The 21,953-nt window shown below is 44.8% G+C and overlaps 1 protein-coding gene across 5 annotated transcripts in view; it reads right to left on the bottom strand.

The window, feature by feature from the left end:
* The window catches only part of Tmem131l (transmembrane 131 like), a 136,459-nt gene that overhangs the window by 9,571 nt on the left and 104,935 nt on the right, over positions 1-21,953 (bottom strand). For 2 of the 5 annotated variants that reach the window (XM_021195896.2, XM_029537462.1), the window contains exons 20-29: positions 20,438-20,565; positions 18,751-18,893; positions 17,860-18,046; positions 17,225-17,410; positions 16,158-16,307; positions 15,248-15,870; positions 12,503-12,651; positions 5,225-5,349; positions 2,336-2,475; positions 1,153-1,335 (exon numbers count right to left, since the gene is read on the bottom strand). In XM_021195896.2, the coding sequence (XP_021051555.1) occupies positions 1,153-1,335; positions 2,336-2,475; positions 5,225-5,349; positions 12,503-12,651; positions 15,248-15,870; positions 16,158-16,307; positions 17,225-17,410; positions 17,860-18,046; positions 18,751-18,893; positions 20,438-20,565 (2,014 nt within the window). The remainder of the gene's footprint in view (positions 1-1,152; positions 1,336-2,335; positions 2,476-5,224; positions 5,350-12,502; positions 12,652-15,247; positions 15,871-16,157; positions 16,308-17,224; positions 17,411-17,859; positions 18,047-18,750; positions 18,894-20,437; positions 20,566-21,953) is intronic. The other 3 variants (XM_029537463.1, XM_029537465.1, XM_029537464.1) reach the window with 3 other exon arrangements.

The raw sequence follows: 21,953 nt of genomic DNA on the forward strand, positions 1-21,953 counted from the left end.
AACAGGGATGCTGACACTGAAGGGTGAGTGGAGAACAGGGAGGGAAACAGGGATGCTGACACTGAAGGGTGAGTGGAGAACAGGGAGGGAAACAGAGGGACACTGAGGACCTGGGCTGCAGTTTCACATACATCTTTTCCTTTTCCCTCTTGGTACATGGGTGTTTTGTGGGGGGTGCATGCATATAAACATTTAAAATACATACACGCACATGCACATGTACACGCCTAATAACAAATAAATGCAATACCACTATAACAACAAAAACTGTAAAACAGTAATCATTGGGAAAAAGATATTAATCTAGGATACAGGAATACAATCACAACTGATCTCTTGTCACTAAATTCTCAAAAATACGGGAGGATACGTGTCAATAATAGAATTATTCTTATTCACTATAGTCCAAAAGTAGGAGCAACCAATTGCCCACTGATGAACTACAATAAGCAAACATATTATGCATGCATAATGGAATGTCCTCAATCCTTGACAAGGAAGGGAGCTGACATGGTCTGTAATGAGTCCTCATGATGTCATTGGGTGAAATCAATCTTTTAGCAAAAAATAATCATATCTGATCCACATGCATGACCAACAACATAATCCAAAATCATGTCTGTTCCACACAAAAACAATCATACATGGGTCATAAACATTAATGATCTCCATATAGGACAACTATACCCTCCACATTCGACAATCATGCATGTCTACAATCATTCATGGCTTAATTACTTGAGATGTCCAAGCAGTCATGTTAGGGGCAGAGAGCAGAAGCAGGTAAGCAGGGGCTTGGAGAGGAACAGCAGTGACAACTTAATGGGCACAGAGTCTCGGTTTGGAAGGATGGAAAGTTCTGGTGGCGATGGCTCTACAGTATGAATGAACGTGCTTTATGCCACCACACTGTACATTTAAAATGGTTAAAAAAAAAAAAAAAAACCCAGTCAGTCCAGTGAATTACTTTAGTACAATAAAAAAGATATACAATTGTTCAGGTCTTCGATGTGTTTCAAAGACAGAAACAATACCAGTAACAATGGAGATCGGGAGGAGAGCTAAGCAGACAGCCTGAGGCAAGGCAAGCGCTCTGTCCCCTGCATGGTAGCCCCTCACTGGCTGCAGGCAGACAGGGGGCCTCTGACTCACCAGGTGGCAGGAAGTGCTGTATGTCCACCACTGGCCTCCTGTCACAGTCAGAGCTGCTACTGCTCCAGCTGCCCCAGCTGCCCCGGCTGGCCCGCACACTGCCGGAGGAGCTGCCACAGTCGGAGCTAGAATCCGAGCAAAACTTGTCTGCACACTTCTTCTCAGACTTCTGGTAGTAACTGTCTGGAGAGGCAGAAGAGGGGCTGTACTGCACCAAGGCAGTTCCCACTAGTGTCGTGGGAGCAAGTGGACAAGGGGGTAAGAAGGGCAGGGTACACTCAGTCGCCACCTCTGCTCAACTAGTGAAAAATGACCACAGACTTGAGGGAAGAGCAGGGCACAAGCTAAGTCTGGTTTGCCTGCAGACAGACAGCAGGACCAGGTAGAACCTTCATCTAAGACTGGCTCCAGGGCTCTGTGGAGTTCAGCAGAGGAGCACTTGCCTAGCATGGGATTTGAGCCTCAAACTGTAAAACAGACTGAATTACACGCAAATGGTTCTAGAAATAACAAACAAAAATTTCTACCAAGAAAACCGAGCCTACTCTACTGAACAGATGAGAGACTTATAATGCCCCTTATTATTAAAATGTTGATTTCAGGTTTCAAAATATTGCTGATTACTGATGCCCAATTGAGACGAGAGCAATACCCATCTTTCAAGGGGATCACCAAGGAAGAAGGATAAAGGCCGTTGCCTTGGTGTCTAGTGTGCAGAGTGGAGCTCATATGTGGGTATGTCAGTGTGGACTGGATCACAGATTATACTCCAACTGCCACCCTTAGTGGCACTGATGTCCACACAGCTTCCACTCCCAGAGCACTGCCCAATAGACCGCTTGTCTACCAGCAGCCTGATCCAGAAACTACAGAGCCATGCAGAAATCACCAGTTCAAAAGCGGGACACCCTGCCTTACCGGCTCTGCCCTGTCCCCAAGGGGCCCTGCCTAAGGCCTGTGCACACTGGTCCTGTTCCTTCAACAGTATGTACAGAGACAATTGAGAATGGACAGACTGGAGGGATAGCAGCCATGTTCAGGCTCAAAAGGGCACGTGCTTTCTGATCTAACCCTGACAACTTTCTGTTGGAGTTGCCAACAGCTACGTGGCCTGTAAATGACATTTCTCAAAAGCTCAAAGGACAGATCACAAGGACACCACTGGAAGCTCAATGCTACATACCCTCCTCTCTCCGTATAGGGGAGCTGCCCGAAATTTCCATGCCAGCTTTACACGTCTCCCCAGCGCCGTCCTGTGCACACCAGCTTCTGACGTCACTGCAGACAAGCCTCTGTTCATTCTGCTCAGTAGGCCTGGGAGAACTGTGAGAAAGACCACATCTCTGTCTCATTACACAGGCAGTTGCTGCTCCAGACAGGTCAGGTAAAAATCACAATCTGAGGCCACCTTTCTCGGTGCTGTAGGAGGAAGATGAGCAAGAAAGGCCCTAAGTCCCTAAAAGATGTGGAGACAGAAATGTGGCTCAGTGATAGATCTATGTTTAGCACGCATAAGTCATATGTTCAATCTTTTTTTTTTTTTTCACTCCTGCACCCCCAAAGAGGTTACCATTTTGAATTAGAATGAATTTAAGGATACTTAATCTGTTTCCACATTGTACAGTGGGAAGAACAGATTCCAGTGTTGCTCATCGATTGGCAGTTCAGAGTAGAGCCAGGGCTCTGGCCTGGTTTTTCTGATTTTCAGTGTGTGAACCTGCTGCTTGGTGTCTCATGAAAGTCTCAGCGTTCATTTAAATATATCCTTCCTCATTTGCAAACATTTGCTTAGCAATTACTGATCTAACCCTATTGGACACACGGTTGTGAAAGTGCAGTCAGTACAAAGAATAAGGCTCTTTGCCTGAAAGCTCTTAAGTTAAACCACACCTCCTCAAGGAAGCAATGACAATACTATTTCTAAGTAGAAACACACAAATGCGCAGGCTGGGAAGACTTGCTCACCTGATAAAGTGCTCAGTGTGCAAGCATGGAAAACAGAACTCCATCCCTATCACACATGTAGAAAACTAGACACAGCGGCCTTCACACCCAGATTTGAAGCAGCAGAGACAAAAGGATTCCTAGAGCTCACTGGCCAGGCAGATGAGCTATCTAGGTTCAGTGAGAAACTGTCTTAAAATGTAAGAAATGATTGAGGAAGATACCCAACATCAGCTTCTGAACTCCACATGTGTGCACACCCACATTAACATATACTTCCACAACGTACATACATGTGTGCACATATCCACACTAACTTAACATGTACTCCCACCACTTACCCACATGTGCACACACACTCACATTAACATGTACTCTCACTACATTCTGACATGTGTGCACATACACATTAACATGTACTCCCACTACATACTGACATGTGTGCACATACTCACACTAACATGTAATCCCACCACCTACCCACATGTGCACACACAGCCACATTAACATATACTCCCACCACTTACCCACATGTGTGCACACACCAATACATTTTTTTAATTAAAGAAAACATATAGAAGCACCCTGTGAGTTCTCTGCACAGGTCATGGCAGTGCCTGTGTGATGTGTGTGGGATGACGAGAATGCAGCCCAGACATGGGAGATGCAGAGCAGGATGTCAATGGCTTCGGAACAAGGCAGAAAGATGTGGACAGAACAGGTCCCCATAGAACAGGCCCAGCAGCACCTGCTTATGTCTCCCATGCTCTCAATTATGAGCACAGACTACTCGCTAGTTACTTTTAAACACTTCGATTATTTGCTTGAACCTCAGAAATATACTTTAAGAAGATTCCTAAGACTACTTGGTAAAGTTGTACTTTTATGTTTCTATATGTTCCTATTTAGGAAAATACAATACGTTAAAGTGACGAGTAAAACTTATGAAAATACATATAGGAGAATACAAAAGGCCTGATGTTTCCTTTATACAAAATACTGCACTCCAATTCTCAAGTAAATAACCATACATGATGGGGTGTGTAACATGATAATTTCCTCTGTCCTGACTGCTTTGTGTGAATTATGTATAGAGCAAAGTCCGAAAGCTGCCCTGGAACTGGCACCCGACTGTCTTCCCGGAATACAGACTAGGACCTGGGAGGAGTTATGGCAATGCTGAACCACGGGCTTTGAGCTTGGTGACAGCCTTCCTGGGTGCTCTGACCCCTCAGAACGCTCAATTAGAGCACAGTGGAACCTCACACCCACTCAAATGTGCAAGGGCTAGAGGACCTTATAAACAGCATGCTGGAGGGCCTCACCGGGCTCACAGAGTGGCGATACCTCTGGATGCCAGGATTCAAAGCAAAGCCTGCAAGAGGGAGAGAACACCTGCCTTGGCCATTTACAGACTGCTGAGGGCAGGGGACAGGGCCTTGAAATGGAGTTTTCTATAGAAAACGGGGCACTGCAGGGAGCATCCTGTAGAGGGAGAGCTGCGCAACTGAGAAAGCCTAACTGTACATAAGGAAAGGAAGGGGAGCATGCTTGTTAGAGACTCCCACACACATGTGCTGTGCTAGGAATCAAAGACAAAAAACTAGAACTCAAAGGCCACTTCGCTGGATGTGGAGTCAGAATGAATGTACACACTGCTCATCTGGTTAAAAAAAGCCTTCAAGCTGAGAAACTTACAGTGCACTAGATTTAGGATTTACCCCTGGAATCCCAGCAACACAGAGCTTCCACAGACAGTGTTTAGTCCCCTACTCTTCCAGGTAAAGAAATGCAAGGCTGAGAAGACAGTGTCTCCAAACAGCAAGGTTTCTAAGGCTCAGTACCCAACTTCGTAGGTAGCATGTTATAAGGGACAGCTTAGGTCTTTTCTCTAAAATTTCCCCCAGCTTTTAGCATTTTATAAGGAGCAGGTAAAAATGTAAGTCTTAAAAGGTTATGTTACAGTATTTTTAAGGAGTAAAATTACAATGAGAAACTACTGATTCAGTCAATTCCTCTGAGTGTGACCACAACACTGCCCTGTGCTGTGGTGCCCACCTAAGCCTGCAGAGGAGGCGCTGCTGTCAGTGGGGATCTGAACGGAGAAGGGGTTACAGGAACTATGTACCTGGAGGCCTGGGCAGAGGCCCTTTTCTTGTTTTTTCTATAAGTTCGAGCTTTATTCCAGTTGAGGGCCTGTGTGCTTCCTTCTCTCTTCTCCTGAAGCCTCCTCTTCCTGCAAGGATCTTCCTGCTGAAAAGGAGAAAGGAAGCATTTGTGGTTTCGAGAGACTATCTGAAGAGAAACTCGTGACTGCCTTTAACTTTTGAGGACCAACTGTCCGCATCCAGAACACCGCTGGCTCTACAGACTCCAGACCGGCCTTTCTTGGTCTCTGCTTTGCTCCCATTCTCGTCTCTCTTTCTCAGGTTTGACAGACAGAGAGAAAAAGTAATTGTTGATTATAAAACCTCCAAGGGGCTGGGAGGGGAGGGATGTGCCAGTGCTATCCAGGTGGCTGTGCTAACCTCCTGCCTCCACTTGGTCATTTGGTGTCTGACTGAATCAACTGCCCAAGCAGAATCAGAATAACCCGGGAAGGTATGAGCTGCATCTCTGCTCTAACTCGCTTGAGATGAACTTTTCGTGAACACCCAGAGCACCAGAGAATGTTCTAAACTAGGTACAGCTTCTTGGGTAAATGAAGTCAGAACATGTTTCATGTGCAAATGTGGTTATGAAGAACTTAATCAAGTGTACTGACAGTTTCAGGTACATGCGCTACATAGACACATATTTAAAACTTTGTCAGGTGTGGTCTATACATAGGCTCAGTTGGTGGCCATGGGATGGTCCCTTAAGGTCCTTTAACACATCTTCCCCATCCTCTAGGGTGTGTGCCAACCCTCCCCCCCCCACTCCTTCTCTCCCTCTCTTTCCCCCTCCCTCCCTCCTCCCCTCTAAAGCAGATCACAGGCAAAGAGACAGGCTCAACAGCACTCCTGCAGCTCAGAAGGACTTGTCTTCACACAAGTACAAAGGTGTACCCCCACGCCAGAGGCGTATCCCTGGACCAGAGCTTCTCTATTGGTTTAGACTTCTTTTGTGAACAAAGCAAAAGTTAGTTCATTTCACCAGCCTTTTCGGTGGCCTAGAAATCAGAGGAGGAACCCTTGGCAAGCTAACAGACATTTGGCTAGCGGGACCTGGAAGGAGAAGAGGGACACGTAAGTGTTCAGTTCCCTACTTGTCCTCAGTCCAGGCTATCAGACAGAGACGGTAGCAGAGCCTCCTGCAACTATAACAGGAAAAGGCAGGGAGCTTCCGTCACACAGGCAGGGGGGCCATGGACTTTGCTTTCTTTTTATAGTCTTTTAATCCTCCCAATATTAAATATGTGATTTTTATTTTTTACTCTAAATGTGTTTAAAAATATTGCAAGTCCCACCCAGAAAGACCCATTCTCCAGGCTTTCGTCTGCTGGTACACGGCCAGGCACAGAAGAGACTACTCGGGCTGAACATCGGCTCCCAGCACTCACTGTTGTTTGTCACTAATTGCTGCTTGAGGTGCTTTGTCTGTGTCCCCCACTGTGCCCACCTTGACTATAAGAGCCAACAAAGGCTTGTCAACCCATGCACTGAAGCCTTGCTGTCCAAGAACAAGCACAGGTCAAGGTTGGTCTTGAAATGGGGTCAGAGAGTGGGGGCTGGTGAGTGGTCACTAGCATCTGTCTGCCTTTCGGAAATCAGCCTGCACAAGTGAGAGGATGAACACTTCTAGGATGGCTGAGCAGAGGGATGTGGGGGTCTAAAGCATAGAGTCTATGCGGATGAGACGGGAAAGGAAAAAGCAGGCACGGGGACTCAGAGCCTTGCCAGGGGAAAGGTTAGGACACAAAAAGGCAAGTCAAAGAACAGAGGGAGCAGAGCATGAGGGACCTTTGACTTGGGAAGCGAGAGCTAACCAAGCTACAGCAGAGAGGGCTTCCAGAGTCAGAAGCAAGCAGCTACTGTCAGAGTGGCTAGGAAACCCAGCAGGAAACCAAGAGCAAGAGGAAGCGAAGGCTGACTGTGTTCTGCTGGAAAGGGTCTCCTAAGGAGAAGGCAGGCAAGTCAGGAAAGGGTCACAAAGTGCACAAGTGTCTGTGAGCCTAAACCTTGTTCCTTGGTCTCCGTCCATGTCTATTACTGAACTACTCCATGGGCTCCCCTGGGAGAGGAGGGGATTAACGGAAATCAAGATGAAGAAAGATTCCCAGAGCTTTCATGAAAGCAGAGAGAGAGGGAGGAGGAAGAGGAGGAGGAGGAGGAGGAGGAGGAGGAGGAGGAGGGAAGGAGAGAGAGAGACTAACATCCAATACTAAGTAGGCAAAGGCTATCAACTTTGAGGAAGAAACAGAAAAGATGAAAAAAGGTGAGTTTACCCAGAATATTTCATAATAAAACAATGTGCTTAAATAGATCTGTGTAGGTAAGCTTGTATCTTGTATTGTTTTTTTTTTTTTAAGAAAGCACATATGTATATAATAGTATGTTTACAGTCATGAATACCATGTCATGGCTGGGTAGCAGGATACTAGAACAGTGCTTGCCTACTTAATTCACAGAGTTCGTTTCCAATGGTGGGATTTTGGATGGATGATTAAAAAAACTTCCCTCTACCACTTAATTTTACACGCATACAAAGTGGAGGAAAATGTTCATCTTTCCCTAGATAAAATAAAAAGATGACACAGCTGTTTCCACCCAGTAGTAGTCCTGGATCCAAGCCCCATCACCCAGGCTAGGGGTATAGCTCAGTGGTAGGGCATGAGCTTAGCATGCGGGGGCCTTGAACCCAACAACAGAAGATTGTTGACACAAATGATGCTTCAGGGAGAATGAGGCCAGCTCATTCAACTGCCACCCAGGAGAAAGCCTCCTGGAGTCACCCTCCTGGAAGGCAGCCTGACAGCACTGAGGAAGCTGAGCCAGTCAGTCCTGCTTGCAGCCATCATGGTGAGTCAGAATTAGTCATTCATCACAGAGTTATTTATGAAGTGAAGAGGAAAGGCAGCCTGCAGGAGGATGGAGTAGCAGCTTCCTACTCAATACTCAACCACAGGAGAAAATCAGGATTACAACTTCCATATACTCGCAATAATAATAGTTACTCTTAACTATCTTACACACACACACACACACACACACACACACAAAGCTAAAGATCTCATTAAAAAAACATTACATTTTAGATGCATGATACATCTTTCCCCCTTTCTTTTTCATGTTTCTGTGATCATAAATTGCTTTTCTTTAAAAAAAAAAAAAAAAAAAAAAAAAAAAAAAAAAGCATTTAAGAGAAAATAAAAACCCAGAGCTAAGGCTTCAATTTAGTCTATGGCTTCCAAGCCAGGTCTTCACCCCCTCCTTGTCAACAGAGAGAGCTAGAGGAACATTGTCTGTGTACAACAGATTTATAGAAGCGATGAAGTCAGGCACTAAGAATGAGCAAGAAAAAACCCCTGCAAACTGCACTCACACAGCGCTCACCGAGGGGCTATGCTCAATGAGGGGGTGTGCTCCCTGGGGGACCGTGCTCCCTGAGTGACTGTGCTCCCTGAGGGGATGTTCTCATTAAGTGACCATGCTCACTGAATGACTGCTGAGTGACTGTGTTCACTGAGTGACTCTCTCTAATGGACAGTGCGGTGCAGAGAGCTTCCACTGACAGAAAGGAACAAACCCACATAATCAGGACATAGAAACACCGAGGCAATGACCAAGGTCAGCCACAGGATGGCACCAGAATATCTACCTTGCAACCAAGGCATATCCTTGGGTCCCAAGGTCCATTCTGAATGTCCCAAATCTTTGGTCCGGCAGCCTGCTAAGCAAGCTGCCAACACTGCATGCTGGTGGCTGGGAAGCTGCACAGACCCAGAGTGTATGCAAGCATAGGACTGATCAGGGGTTAGTGAAGCCCTCAAATGATTTGACGGCTGAAATGAATGGGAGAAAATATCAAACTAAAACACAAAACAAAAAACCTCACAATGAAGGGCCAGCATACACAAGGCTCATCTGGCCCAAGGCTCATCTGACAAGGCATGGGGTTTTGGTACATGTGTGTGGCAGAGGGAGCCAGCAGCATCACCTTTGCCTCTGAGGGCCACATGAGACCAACAGGAACCTTGGCGTCATTGGCTCCATACTGAATTCCTAAATGTGGTGACTTTGTTTCTGCGTCCCTTCCTGCATCTGTTCCTCTGCCTCACATGCACCCCTACATCACCCGGTACTCAGGGTCAGGCCACACCTTTGCTCATGCTGTAGACAAAGTATGACGGCTGACCTTGATTGTCACCCTGACCTACATCTGGGATCAACTGAAGCCCCAGAAGTTGGGCACACCTGTGAGGGATTTTCTTGATTGGATCACTTTAGGTAGGAACAGTCCCCTAAATCTGGGTCATACAAAGACAGCCTACATAAAAGGGCCTGGGGGGAAGGAAGCTCTTGCTCTCAGTCTTGCTGGTGAGTTCATCTATCCCAGCGCTATACCCAGTATTAAATCCAACTCCTTCAGGATTCCAACGTAGACTGAAAACCAGCAGCTGTCAAGGAGTCCTCTGGGGCTCCAGCACCAGACTGGGACTGCAGAGACATTCAGTCTCATGGACTAAACACCACCAGGATTCTCAGCCTTTGCACTGTGACACAGCCCTTGTTGGACTATACAGACCACATCTGGTAAGTCAGTCTAAATATAAACATATACTATAGATGTGTATACATATGCATGTATGTGTATATATATTCATATCTTCATTTTATCAGTTCATATATATTCATAATACATATATGTATACATACATAATGCGTATGTGTGTATGTATGTATGTATGTATGTATGTATGTATATAGAGAACTCTGAGTAATAAAATCAGGCTACTACAGGTCCAGCTCCATAGAGGTAACCCCTATTCCTAACTCCTGCCTGGCAGTCCCAATATGGAGATCCCAAGAGCCTTCCTGCCTATGTTTCCCTGTGGGTGCCTGCCTTTCAACCGGATAGGCTCCCTAGACACTCCCAGCTGTCAGCCCTGTTGGGTCCTCTTGGAGATTCTGCAGTGTTTGCTGCCTGCCTTCTTTGACCTTTCTATGTGCTAGGCCTGTACAAGATGCTACTCCCTCCAGGGCTTTCCAGAACCCTGTAGGCCAGCAGTAGTCTTGATGCTTACATCCACAGTAGGATGGGCAGTCTTGGAGAGTGGGGGCAGGTGGGTAGGGAGAGAAGTACAAAGTAGTACTTACATCCACGCTCCTGTGCCTTTCTCAACCCACTCTGGAATGTCTATGGTTTACTTATTAAGAGTCATGTTTGTTATGTAAGGTTGAACAGCCTGGAATATAGAAATAACCAGGCTCACCAACCGACTATCTCATAAACCTTCCTTCTGAATATTTCTCCATGAGGTAGATGTGTAGGCTTACACATACATAAGGGTGACAGAACAGGAAATGGATAAGGTGACATTAAGACAATTAGTTCCTTTTAGATCAAACATTATGGCTCAATTTTATAAGAATCTAATTTTTTAAAGTAATTAAAGTAGAACCTAAGGAATTACCAGATTTCTAACATTTTTTCTGCATTATATATCAGTTATTAAAGATCTCTCTAAGGGCCAGACACTGTGGCATACGCCTTTAATCCCAGCACTCAAGAGGCAGAGGCAAGAGGACCACTGCGAGTTTGAGGCCAACCTGGTCTACATAGTGAGTTTCAGAATAGCCAGAGCTATGAAGAGAGACCCTGTCTTCAAAACAAGAAGGTTAAGAAAAGGACTGTTGGGGTGTATCCTAGTGGTACTTATCATCCATAGGTTCTGGGTTTGATCTCCAGTGCCACAGGGACAGACAAACAGACTCACACACAAGACTGCCCTCTACCTGGAATGATCACAGTTAAAATTTACTTCCATCTGCCTTTGACCATCCCCACCTTCTAAATGTTTTAGATATTACTATATCTTCAGTAATACCTCTTAGCTATTACTATATCTACTAGGGTTTTTAGTATTTGCAATCTGGCTTTGTTGTTGCTGTTTAGTTTTTGTTCTGGATATAAAATAAGCCGATGTCAACAACAGACCTTTAATGCAACTTCTGCAACCCTGCACCTTCACTTGGTGGGTTTTCAGTCACCCAGTTTCCTCAGGACAAGTAAGTTTACAGGCTCATTTTCATTTAAAATTGTCTGCTGTATTTGCATCTCAACTTGACAGGACAAATAGTCTTTGCCCACATTTTCATTCTCTCAATGACACCCCAATGTTCTGGGTTGTCCTGATGCTGTTTGAACTCTGATGTGGCCCTGGAACGAGCAGTCTATCACGTACTCTGGATTTCATTTAAACCTTCTCCCATTTATTGGTCAATAAAAGCTAGAGCCTGTTACTGGGCAGTGCAGGGGAAAGGTGGGATGGGAGGTCTTGGAGAGTGGGGGTGGGCAGATAGGGAGAGAAGTGAGAGAAGGAAGGAGTAGGAGGGAGGAAGAGGAGGAGGAAGGGAAGATGGAGCAGAACCATGAAGCTAAGAGAAAGTGCAGGCAGCAAAGGGTCTCATAGCTAGGGAATATATTAGCATCGTGCTAGAGCTGCCCAATCTAGACGTATTGCTTAGAATAATTGGATTATGTGGGGTGGGGTTTTGTACAGGATTATTGGGGTTGAGAATTACTGCACCCATTTGCTGACATCATTTGATCCCAGAGAGATGTCTGAAGCAGGCTGAAGTTTGTGTTTCTGGTTTTCCTTGCGCTGGGCCGGCTTTATGCCTCAAGTTTCATGAATGATGTAGAATATGCCTTTGCCTGGCGCGCATCAGTATGCTCACAGCTACAGAGTGGGCCGCTGTCCTCTATCAACTGAGCTCCTCCCTCACTGTAGGAGGGTTTTCTCCTATTACATTAATAATAACTTTTCTGATACCTTAGAGAAAAGAAAGATGAGAATAGCTATAGGACAAGAATTGATAAGCAACTCCTCTAGACCACTGTGAGGAAGAGATGTCAGTACTAACTAGATGGAACAGGTTCTGGGCCAGTTTGTTCTACTACTCTGACTACGAGTTAACACACCGCTTATGATTAGTTCTCCCAGAGAATAAAAGCGACCGGGGTCACTACAATCCACTGTACTCTCACCCATACAACCAGAAGGTAAAGCTTTCTGAGCAATCACATCACACCTTTGCTATCATCTACAGAGAAAGAACCACACTCATCAGAGATCTCTGTCCTGTCTGCCTGCCTGCGGTGTGTCTGTCTGCCTGCGGTGTGTCTCTGCCTGCGGTGTATCTGTCTGCCTGCGGTGTGTGCTATGCTCTTTTTCATAGGACAGAGAATGAGGAATGCAGACCTCTGCTGAAGGTGTGTCCTGCTTCTCAGAGCACGTGTCTTCTGGAGATGCCCTCTGAGTCTTCTTCACTGACGACAGCTTTGCATCAGCTGCTTTCACAGCCTCAAAGCTGTCTACTTCACTCTTGACAGGCACTTGCTGGTTATTTCCTTGAATACATTAAAAAAAAATTCAGTTTCTAGTATTTTTCCATTCATATTCTCCATAGTTATGAAATGTTTTTTTTTTCATTTAATGAGATTTAGGCACAATTATTCTATAACCACAATTCTCCAGAAACTGACTTTGTTTACAAGTGCAAATATACTTACATAAAAGTTCTCCAATCTTTAAAAGATGTCAAAGCGGGGGTGGGTCACTAACATTATTGTGTTGTAATTATTCACAGTATTCCAAGGGAGGAAACCCACTGTCCACCAATGGATGAATGGAATACTGTATACTGGGACTACATTTAACACTGCCAAACCCAACACATTAGTTAACAAGATTATTTTAAAGTGGGATTAAAATCCTGCTTAAAAGACACAGCCTGAGGAACCTTTATACTAAATGAAGTAAACCAGCAGGAAGGGGGACTGAATGCAGTCACAATCGGACACAGGGGAGAGTGAGAGGGAGCGACTGGTGTTTAATTTACTACTTAATAGGCACAGAGCCACTGTTTGGGATGATGGGACGTCCTGATGGTAGACTGAGGGAATGGTTGCCCAACAACTTGAATTATAGTGCTCGTTCCTTTCAGAGAACCCCAACTAATTTTTCCATCAGAATAGCCTTTATGGAATAGTCAAAATTCCACTTGATTGTGCCAACTGCATAAAGCTCTGTAGAATTAGCTTAGAGCTTTTCCAGACCTTCGATTCAGTATCGACAAGTGACAGTAATGAGATTTGCATGGTTTGAACATGGGTCTTGGCCCCCAGGTTGGCTATCGGGAAGGGGCAGGCCTCCTGGGAGGTGTTGAGATCACTGGAGTGTGCCCTCAGAGTGGGTCTTGAGACATGATCTTGTTCCCCTATACAAGCTTTTCTGGTTTCTGGCTCATGACGTGGGTGTCTTCTTCTGAGGCAGCTTTCTACCTTGCTGGCTGAACATCAATCAGATGCTAAGATAACAGGCCAGTTGACTTTGGACTAGAAAATCCAGAACTTTGCCCTGAGTCAGTCTTTCTCTGCAAGTTCACACTGTTTAAGAGATACTTCACTGCAGTAACACGAAGCTGGTCAACAAGTACTAGTAGCTAACTGCTAAGGTCAAAGCCTGACTGGTATTGTAGCATATGCCTTTAATTCCAGTACTCAGGAGGCTGAGCCAGGTAGATCTCTGGGAGTCTGTGTCAATTGGTCTACATAGTTAGTTCCAGGCCAGTCAGGGCTACCTTCCCCAGCAGATACAGAACTGTGCTAGGATACTGATGAGAGAGAAAAGGGAGGAGGGCAGAGACGAGGTAGTGCAGGCTCTTCTGTCAGAGGCTGAGGCATCAGCTAGGGTATACTGATGATTTCCTATATGCTATATGTCAATAACATCTGTATTTCTTTCAGTAAGAGATGCTATTAAAGAAGCAAGGCCAGCTGGGCGGTGGTGGCACACGCCTTTAATCCCAGCACTTGGGAGGCAGAGGCAGGCGGATTTCTGAGTTCGAGGCCAGCCTGGTCTAGAAAGTGAGTTCTAGGACAGCCAGGGCTACACAGAGAAACCCTGTCTCCAAAAAAAAAAAAAAAAGAAAAAGAAAAAGAAAAAAGAATAAAGCAAGGCCAAGGCCAGGGAATAGAAGATGCTGCAGCTATTAGAAAAGTATAACTGGCTGGTGGTGGAATACACTTTTAACCCCAGCACCAGAAAGCAGAGGCAGGCAGATCTCTGAGTTCAAGACCTGGTCTACAGAGTGAGTTTCAGGACAGCCAGGGCTACACAGAGAAACCCTGTCTCAAAAGAACGAACAAGCAAACAAACAAACAAAAAACAAGAATAAAAAAGATTTAAGAAACAATAAAAAACTAAAAAAAAAGAAAGAAAGGTTGGTATAGATCTATTTAGCTAGGAACCCTGAATAGGGTGACTACTTTTTTTTTTTTTTTTTTTTTTAAATAAAAAGCCTGAAGCTGAGAACAAATTGGAAATCTATCATTACCCTCCCAACAGTGACATATGATAGTAACATCCCACTTGGTTCTAAACTTGAACTATTTAGCTGCAGCATTTTATAAAACAGGTGCCTCGTGTTAGAACTCAAGTTTGAATTTCAGTATTTGTGCCTTTGCTAAAATTGTGCACAAATGCACTCAGCTCACACAAATCAAAGGTCCCAGTTGGGTACAGTAGCTTTCCCCTGTTACCCCATGACTCGGGAGGATGACTGAACAGTCCTGTGGTTAAGTCAGACAAGAATCTGAAGGCTCGAGGCATGGCTCAGGAGTCAAGAGCACTGACTGCTCTTCTGGAGGTCCTGAGTTCAATTCCCAGCAAACACATGGTGGCTCACAACTATCTGTAACAATATCCAATACCCTGTTCTGGTGTGTCTGAAGACAGCTATAGTGTACTCATATAAATAAAAATAAATAAATCTTTCAGAAAAAAAAAGAATCTGAAGAGAGAGAGAGAAAGAAAGAGAAGGGGAGAGGAAAAAGGGGAGGGGTTAGCACCACACTGCTCTCAAGGTTACAGGGGAGACCAGATCTCACTGGGAATAGACAAGATACCAAAGGAGAACCACCATCACCGAATGACCAAGATTACCATGTTTCCTGGAAACTTCTGGCAAGTCTGACTGAAGGTACTGAGGTGGGGTTTTGGGCAAAGTACTTTCAGGTGGCTTCTTAGAAGTCTTCTGTGGACAGGGCTCTTGTTCCTTGAGCTCAGCCACATTTTCTGAAATTTTACTGTCAGTTTCCTTAGGAAACATACATGTATGTACTCCCTCCTTCATACTACATTCTGAAGAAGTACTAGTGACAACTGTGTTTTTCAGTGAGCTTTCCTCTTTGTTCAGTACATTTTTGGGAAGGGTTAGATTCTTCTGCAAGCTGCCATTGATGCCACTGGCGTATCTGAGGCTGACCCAGTTCTCACTGAGGACATTAGTGCAAATGTCTTCCTTGGCCACAGACAGGGAGCTTGCCAGGGTCCCAGCCTGCTTCTCCTCAGCGGTAACGTTGGCACTGCTGGCTGCAGACGCACTGGGCTTCTGTTTGCTGTAGTAGAAGGAGCACTTATGCTTCTTCTGAGAATGGCTATAGGTGGCCGGGCTCCTCTTGGTGGCATTCTGCAGCCTGCTCAGGGGTGGGCCCACTGGGAGGCAGCTCTTCCCTCTACCTTTATCAGATGGGCTGTATGTGTCGAGGAAGGTCTTGCAAGTGCTTCTGAATACAAGAAGAGATACGTTTAGTATGGATGCAAAGGAAACCAAGCTTCACCTCTGTTTCTAATACACAAGGCTGGGAGCCATTGTTGGCAGGCACTGAGTGGTTCCAGCTCCCCGCACCTTCCAAAGCCACCCATGGGCCACGCCCTCACACAAACTCTAAGAAAATGATGCAGCAGTTCACACAAGCTACAAAAGTATGATTAAAGCCTCTTTTAGCTGGAGAGGAATCAGAACTGAGCAGTAGGAGCCCGCCCTCAGCACCCAGGGGAGGGAGGCGCTTACTTGTGAGGATGGGAACTGATCATAGCCACTGAATCTCCGTTCTGCTGGGAAGAGGAGCAGCCGTTTTGCCTCTGTCTTGTTTTCATGAATTCCATCAAAATGTACTGTGCTTGTTGGAAGGCTATTAGAATCACACCCAGCAGGGACAAACTGGGGAGAAGAGAATCCCATTCTTTACTGTATGGCTCTGAACAGACCCACAACGAGCCAGGCATAGTAGAACACAGCTGCAGTTCTAGCTACTCAGAAGCTGAGGCAGGAGGATTGCTTGAGTCTAGTTTGGGCAACATAATGAGACTACTTCAAAAAGAAAAACAAAACACCAAACAAAAAAAATCCCTAAAACAATGCTAAAAGACTTTTTTTTCCATTACAGAACAGTGGTGGATGAATACCAGAAAACAGCTACAGACACGGTAATACATTTCATTAAATGCATGATGTAAAAAGCACTCAGTTTTTTGTTTGTTTGGTTTGTTAGTTTGGTTTGTTTGTTTGGTTTTTTTTTTGTTGTTGTTGTTTTTTTGAGACAGGGTTTCTCTGTATAGCCCTGGCTGTCCTGAAACTCACTCTGTAGACCAGGCTGGCCTTGAACTCAGAAATCCACCTGCCTCTGTCTCTCAAATGCTGGGATTAAAGGCATGCGCCACCACTGTCTGGCTCAGTTTTTTTCTTTTAAATGTGCAAATTCATAAGGTTGATATGACAATTCAATGTTTCAAAGTATTTTCCAAATAAAGTTACTGTTAAGGGATCATTGTGGTCTTGTAATGTCTAATAGTGACCGGGCAGAGCTAGTGAGACTATCAGCTCTCAGCTCTGCCTGTGGCTGCAAGAATGCATGTGGAACACAACCATGAACTACACGCCAGATCCTACAGCCCTCCCAGGCAGCTCCTAAACTCTTACTACAGTTCCCATTACTGTCTGTCTCTCAGATGCCAGAGGACTCAAAGCAATAAGATTGCCTGTGCAATCTTACACTTGGCACTTTGTGTTCCCAGGTAAGTCTGTAGCATGACTTTACTACTGTGCCTGAGAAGGAGGGTGGAAAGGTCGTCCTTTACCTGACAAAGAAGACAGTGAGCCTCCAAAAGGACTCCTCCCAGCTGGGACCTGGAACCACCTCCGCACACAAGGGCAGCATGTGGTGAGGGAGGGTCACGTTGAGTGTGAAGTGGAATTCCAGGTCTGCTGCAGTGACCAGCGTCAGCTCGCGGATGACCCAGGAAGAGGTAAAGTCCGGAGTAAACCTAAAGAAAAGTGGTTCCATTATTTACTGATTTCAGGGGCGAATGGCCCATTGTTAGGAGTATTTATTGGTTTTAACTCTCACTGCAAAGCAGAATAAGAATAGAAGCCATCAGAGGCTGAGGAGACAATACTCAGGACTGGGGAGATGGCTCAGTGGTTAACAGCACTGGCTGCTCTTCCAGAGGACCTGGGTTGCATTCCCCAGCCCCCTCATGGCAGCTCACAACTGTCCAACTCTAGTTCCGGTGAATCACATACCTTCTTCTAGCCTCTGTAGGCACCAAGCACTCACTCGAGGGCACAGACACACATGCAGACAAAACACCCACACAAAAATTATTTTTTAAAAATTAAAAAACCCAAATATTCATACGGCAGCCTAAGAAGTCTTACTAATGGGCTGGGTATCTCCCCAGTGGAGCACCGTGAACTGAAGCCCAGCACTTACACGATACTGATATCTCGGGATGTGTTTGGGCTCAGCGAAAACGGATGGCAATCTAGCACTTCAAATCCATAACCCTGGCAGTTATACCCATTGATTTTCAAGGACGTCACAGTTATGGGAAGAGGTCCAATATTCTCAACTTTGAAGTTCTTTGTAATAGATAAAATCTGCTTGCTGTCTTTCAGTTCTAGTGAGGAACAAGGTATTTTAGTTAGTAGACATAAACTTCAAAACTAACTTTAATAATTTACCGAATCAAAACATTAAGAAAGTATGAAAAGCTGAACACAGCTAAAAGGCTGATTTCTACCTTGTTTGTAGAATCCTTTCTTATTCTATCATCTCTAGATTTTGCTATACAAGGAGGAAACAATAAAGATACAGAAGTCTAGATACTTCTCACATGATACTTGAATGGTTTATTCTCCCAAGCGCCTAAGAGTTTGATTTACTACAATGTATCTATCATGTACCTGAGACCCTGGAACTTTCACTTACATTGAACCAGGGATGAGGTAAGAGACAGGGTCTCACCTATCCCAGGCTGGCCTCAAACTTGCTATGTAGTAGCCAGAGATGGCCTTAAACTTCTGAACTTCCTGCCTCTACTGCCCAGGTCCTGGGATTACAGCTGTATGCCACCATCCCAGGGTTTACACACACTTTTGCTTTAACATCACAGTTAACTAGACACAGTACAGATATGATATCAAACCTCTGGAAATAAATGAAAGCATATTTTATATTGGGAGTTTTGGGAAAGAGTCAAACAACTTAAAATGTAACTGTCAAGTTATTAACACAATCTAACTCGTTCAATCACTCAAGAGAACTCTAAGTTATTCAATGAATGAGGAAGCCTGTGCTGCAGTGCCAAGCCTGTGAACTCACGTCGATGACAATCCATCAGGGTGGACTCAGGCACCTTAAATCGGAGAGAGCCTCCTGCACCAGGAAGTCTTCCCCCCACTTTCAAGAGCTCTTGTGCTCCAAATCCTTCCACACCAACCATGTCAACGACAGTCAAGTTATTCCTACAGGGAAGGGAAACACAGCGACATCACCCCAGACCGAAGTCAACAGAGAAACTCACCTGGCCCAGCACTACTCCCAGCCAGCAACAATCTCTTCCAAGTGTGGCATCCCTTGCCTCTCACAGACTAAGATGCCAACTGGTAGCAGAAGGGGTGAGTGACATCACCCTCCAACCGCCCTTCACCAAAGCCAGTTCAGTTTTCTAACAAACTGGCACTGTGGTGAAGGCCATTCACCAAGACACGAAATGGAGCGGTTGACCCAGATGCAAACTTGACAAAATAATAAAACTAATTAAATGAATTAAGACATTTTCATAGTGATTGTATTTCAGAAGAAATATTGCCTTATGGGATGACCCTAGAAATAGATACTCCAAAAATCACAACACAGCTTACATCTAGCTAGTCAGCTTCTTAATGATGCAGGGTTACAGACTGGTACTTATCATTTTGTTAATGGACACCATGCTTGCTAAAGATGAAATGGCATGTGGACAGTTTAAGGGATACACACAAGTCTGAATTCCCAGCACCACGATGGCCACAGAAGCAGAGGGAAGTTATCTATACATCAAATTATGCAAAATGCTCCAAAATAGGTTTATAGCTCTGAAGTTTGGTTAACAACATAAAAGCCTTTAATAAGTGGCTGCCTTATAGAAAATATTCTATCAATAAAGAAAGCATCAAAAGTAAAAGAACTATAAAAACCTTAACATTAAAGTCGAGGTAAGCAAAGTTTACTCATATGCTGACTGAACCCGATCTTCAGAAATAGGTTTTAAATGAAGCATGCGACTCCACAGAAGTTGGGGAGTCTCTTGGGTCAGAGCTTATGAGCACAAATACTCTGGTCTTTACTTTAGCATATGTTCTTTTTAGTCTCATTCAGCTGCAGAATTTTCACTGGTATACTACAGGAAGCCTCCAATAAACTTTGGGCAACTGGTGTGATCCTAGAAAAGTCACTGAAAAGAAACTAAAGTGTTACTTATCCTAAGTTACATTTGGGTTAGGCTCACCACTGCAGAGAACTTCAACTCAGGTCTATAGTGTAACCTTTGCAAGACTCTCATAAAGACTACCTAGGATGGAAAAGTAAGAATGAACGCAGTTGTCCTGCTTAAGGCAGCAAGTAGTAACTGTCATCCAAGAAAAAAAAGAACCGAGCCAGTGGGCCTGCCCAATGAGGCACTTTTCCCACTGTCCTTGGGGCTACGGAGCCTAGAGGCGGGCAGTCCAAATCTACTCATGGGAGGTCCACAGCAGGCAGTGTTGCAATTTTCTACATTGCTAAAGACAAAGAAGTAAATGTGTGTGTGCCTGTGGGTGGGACTGTTCTGGGAATATATCAGACTGGGGGCTGAGTGAAATATGCTCCCTTCTGGAGACGCTAGCTTACTAGGGGAGGGACATAACTAAAGTCCAAGGATTAAGCGAGGGTCCCTCTCTCTAGCCCCCACCTCTTCCTAACCTACCACACAGTCCCATCACTACACTCAGAGAAGTATCAACGCTCAGTGAGAAAGAGGCACACCTACCTGATCAGGATGAGGGAGGTGACTTTTCCATAATCTGCTGGTGTGAACACAACACCAACCCTTCTCGTTTCCAAAGGCTGCAAGTGCACGTGAAGAGCACCCAAACTGGACTCTTCAGAAGGTTCGCCCTGCAGGTCACAGAGGACACCATTACACATCTCAAACCCGCAGAGTGGGTTTCACTCCATCCTCACCAACGGATTTTCTTCCCGCTGCTTGTACTTGTGCTGGGGATGGGATTCAAGGCCATCTACCTGCTAGACAAGGGCTATGCCGCTGAGCTCCACGCGTTCTCTCAACCTAGCTGAACTTGTGTGTTCTGAAGTGTTCAAGCTGACACATGTTTCCTACACCTTATCTGAGAAAATTTGACAACTGCAGAACAATCTGGCAGGACACTGCCAAGTGGATTTGCCTCCTGGCTTAGATAGAAGTTGGAGTTAGAAGCCTTCTATACCAAATCCCTTGACTATGTAACAGTAATCAGAAAACAGACTTTCTCTGCTTAATTCTACAGCAATTGAACAAGACTCCCCCGTCCCACATCAGACAAGCATAGATTGTCTTTAATAGTGAATTTATGTTTTATAGGAACAATCTGCAGGAACTAGATTCTCTAGTTAGGAGAGAGACCACCTTTATTCACATTTGCCTTTCTCCTCTAGTGTTCCTCTGAATCTGAATCAATAGTGTTAACTGTTTTATGAAGTTTTTCTGCTGCTTGTCCAGTTCATGAACAGTGATTGGGTCAACAGATCTAATATACTACAGTCTGCATGGTAACGTTCTCTCTGCCGCTCTACCCTTCAAGCCTGCTGCCATTGGGGAACAAATGGTGATGGACCTGGGTCCATCTAGTAAAATTATAAACCCTGAGAGACAAAAGCTTGCTTTATAAATGTAAACAGTGAACAAAAAACACTGCCAATCTTCAGTATTAAATCTGTAATAATAATAGCAGCAGCAGCAGCAGCAGCAGCAGCAACAGCAGCAGCCTGTTAAGTGTTCTTCTATGCCAGGTACTGGATTATTTAACTCACATAAACACCAGGCAATCTATTTTATAAGCCTTATTGAATATTTAAATTTTGTTATGAAGGTCAAAGATGGGGTGAAACAGCTGCTCCAAATCACAAAGGTAGACAAGAGTCTAGCCCGCACTAGCCAGCTCCCCACATTTTTGGTTTTTTGAGACAGGGTTTCTCTGTATAGCCTTGGCTGTCCTGGAACTCACTCTGTAGACCAGGCTGGCCTTGAACTCAGAAATCCACCTGTCTCTGCCTCCTAAGTGCTGGGATTAAAGGCGTGCACCACCCCTGCCCGCTAGCTCCTCACATCTTAACAAAAGGCAATACTCTTCCACAAGCAAGTCAACAAAATTATGTCAAACTCCCACTTTTAATATAAAAATAGCTTTGTTTTTTAAAATATTACTTTTATTTATGTGCATCTACGTTTGTCCTCTTGTATGTACATGCACCACATATGTACGAGCGCCTAGGGAGATCAGGTAAAG

Source organism: Mus pahari, chromosome 4 (assembly GCF_900095145.1).
Source record: "Mus pahari chromosome 4, PAHARI_EIJ_v1.1, whole genome shotgun sequence".
In the NCBI taxonomy this organism is placed as follows: Eukaryota; Metazoa; Chordata; class Mammalia; order Rodentia; family Muridae; genus Mus; species Mus pahari.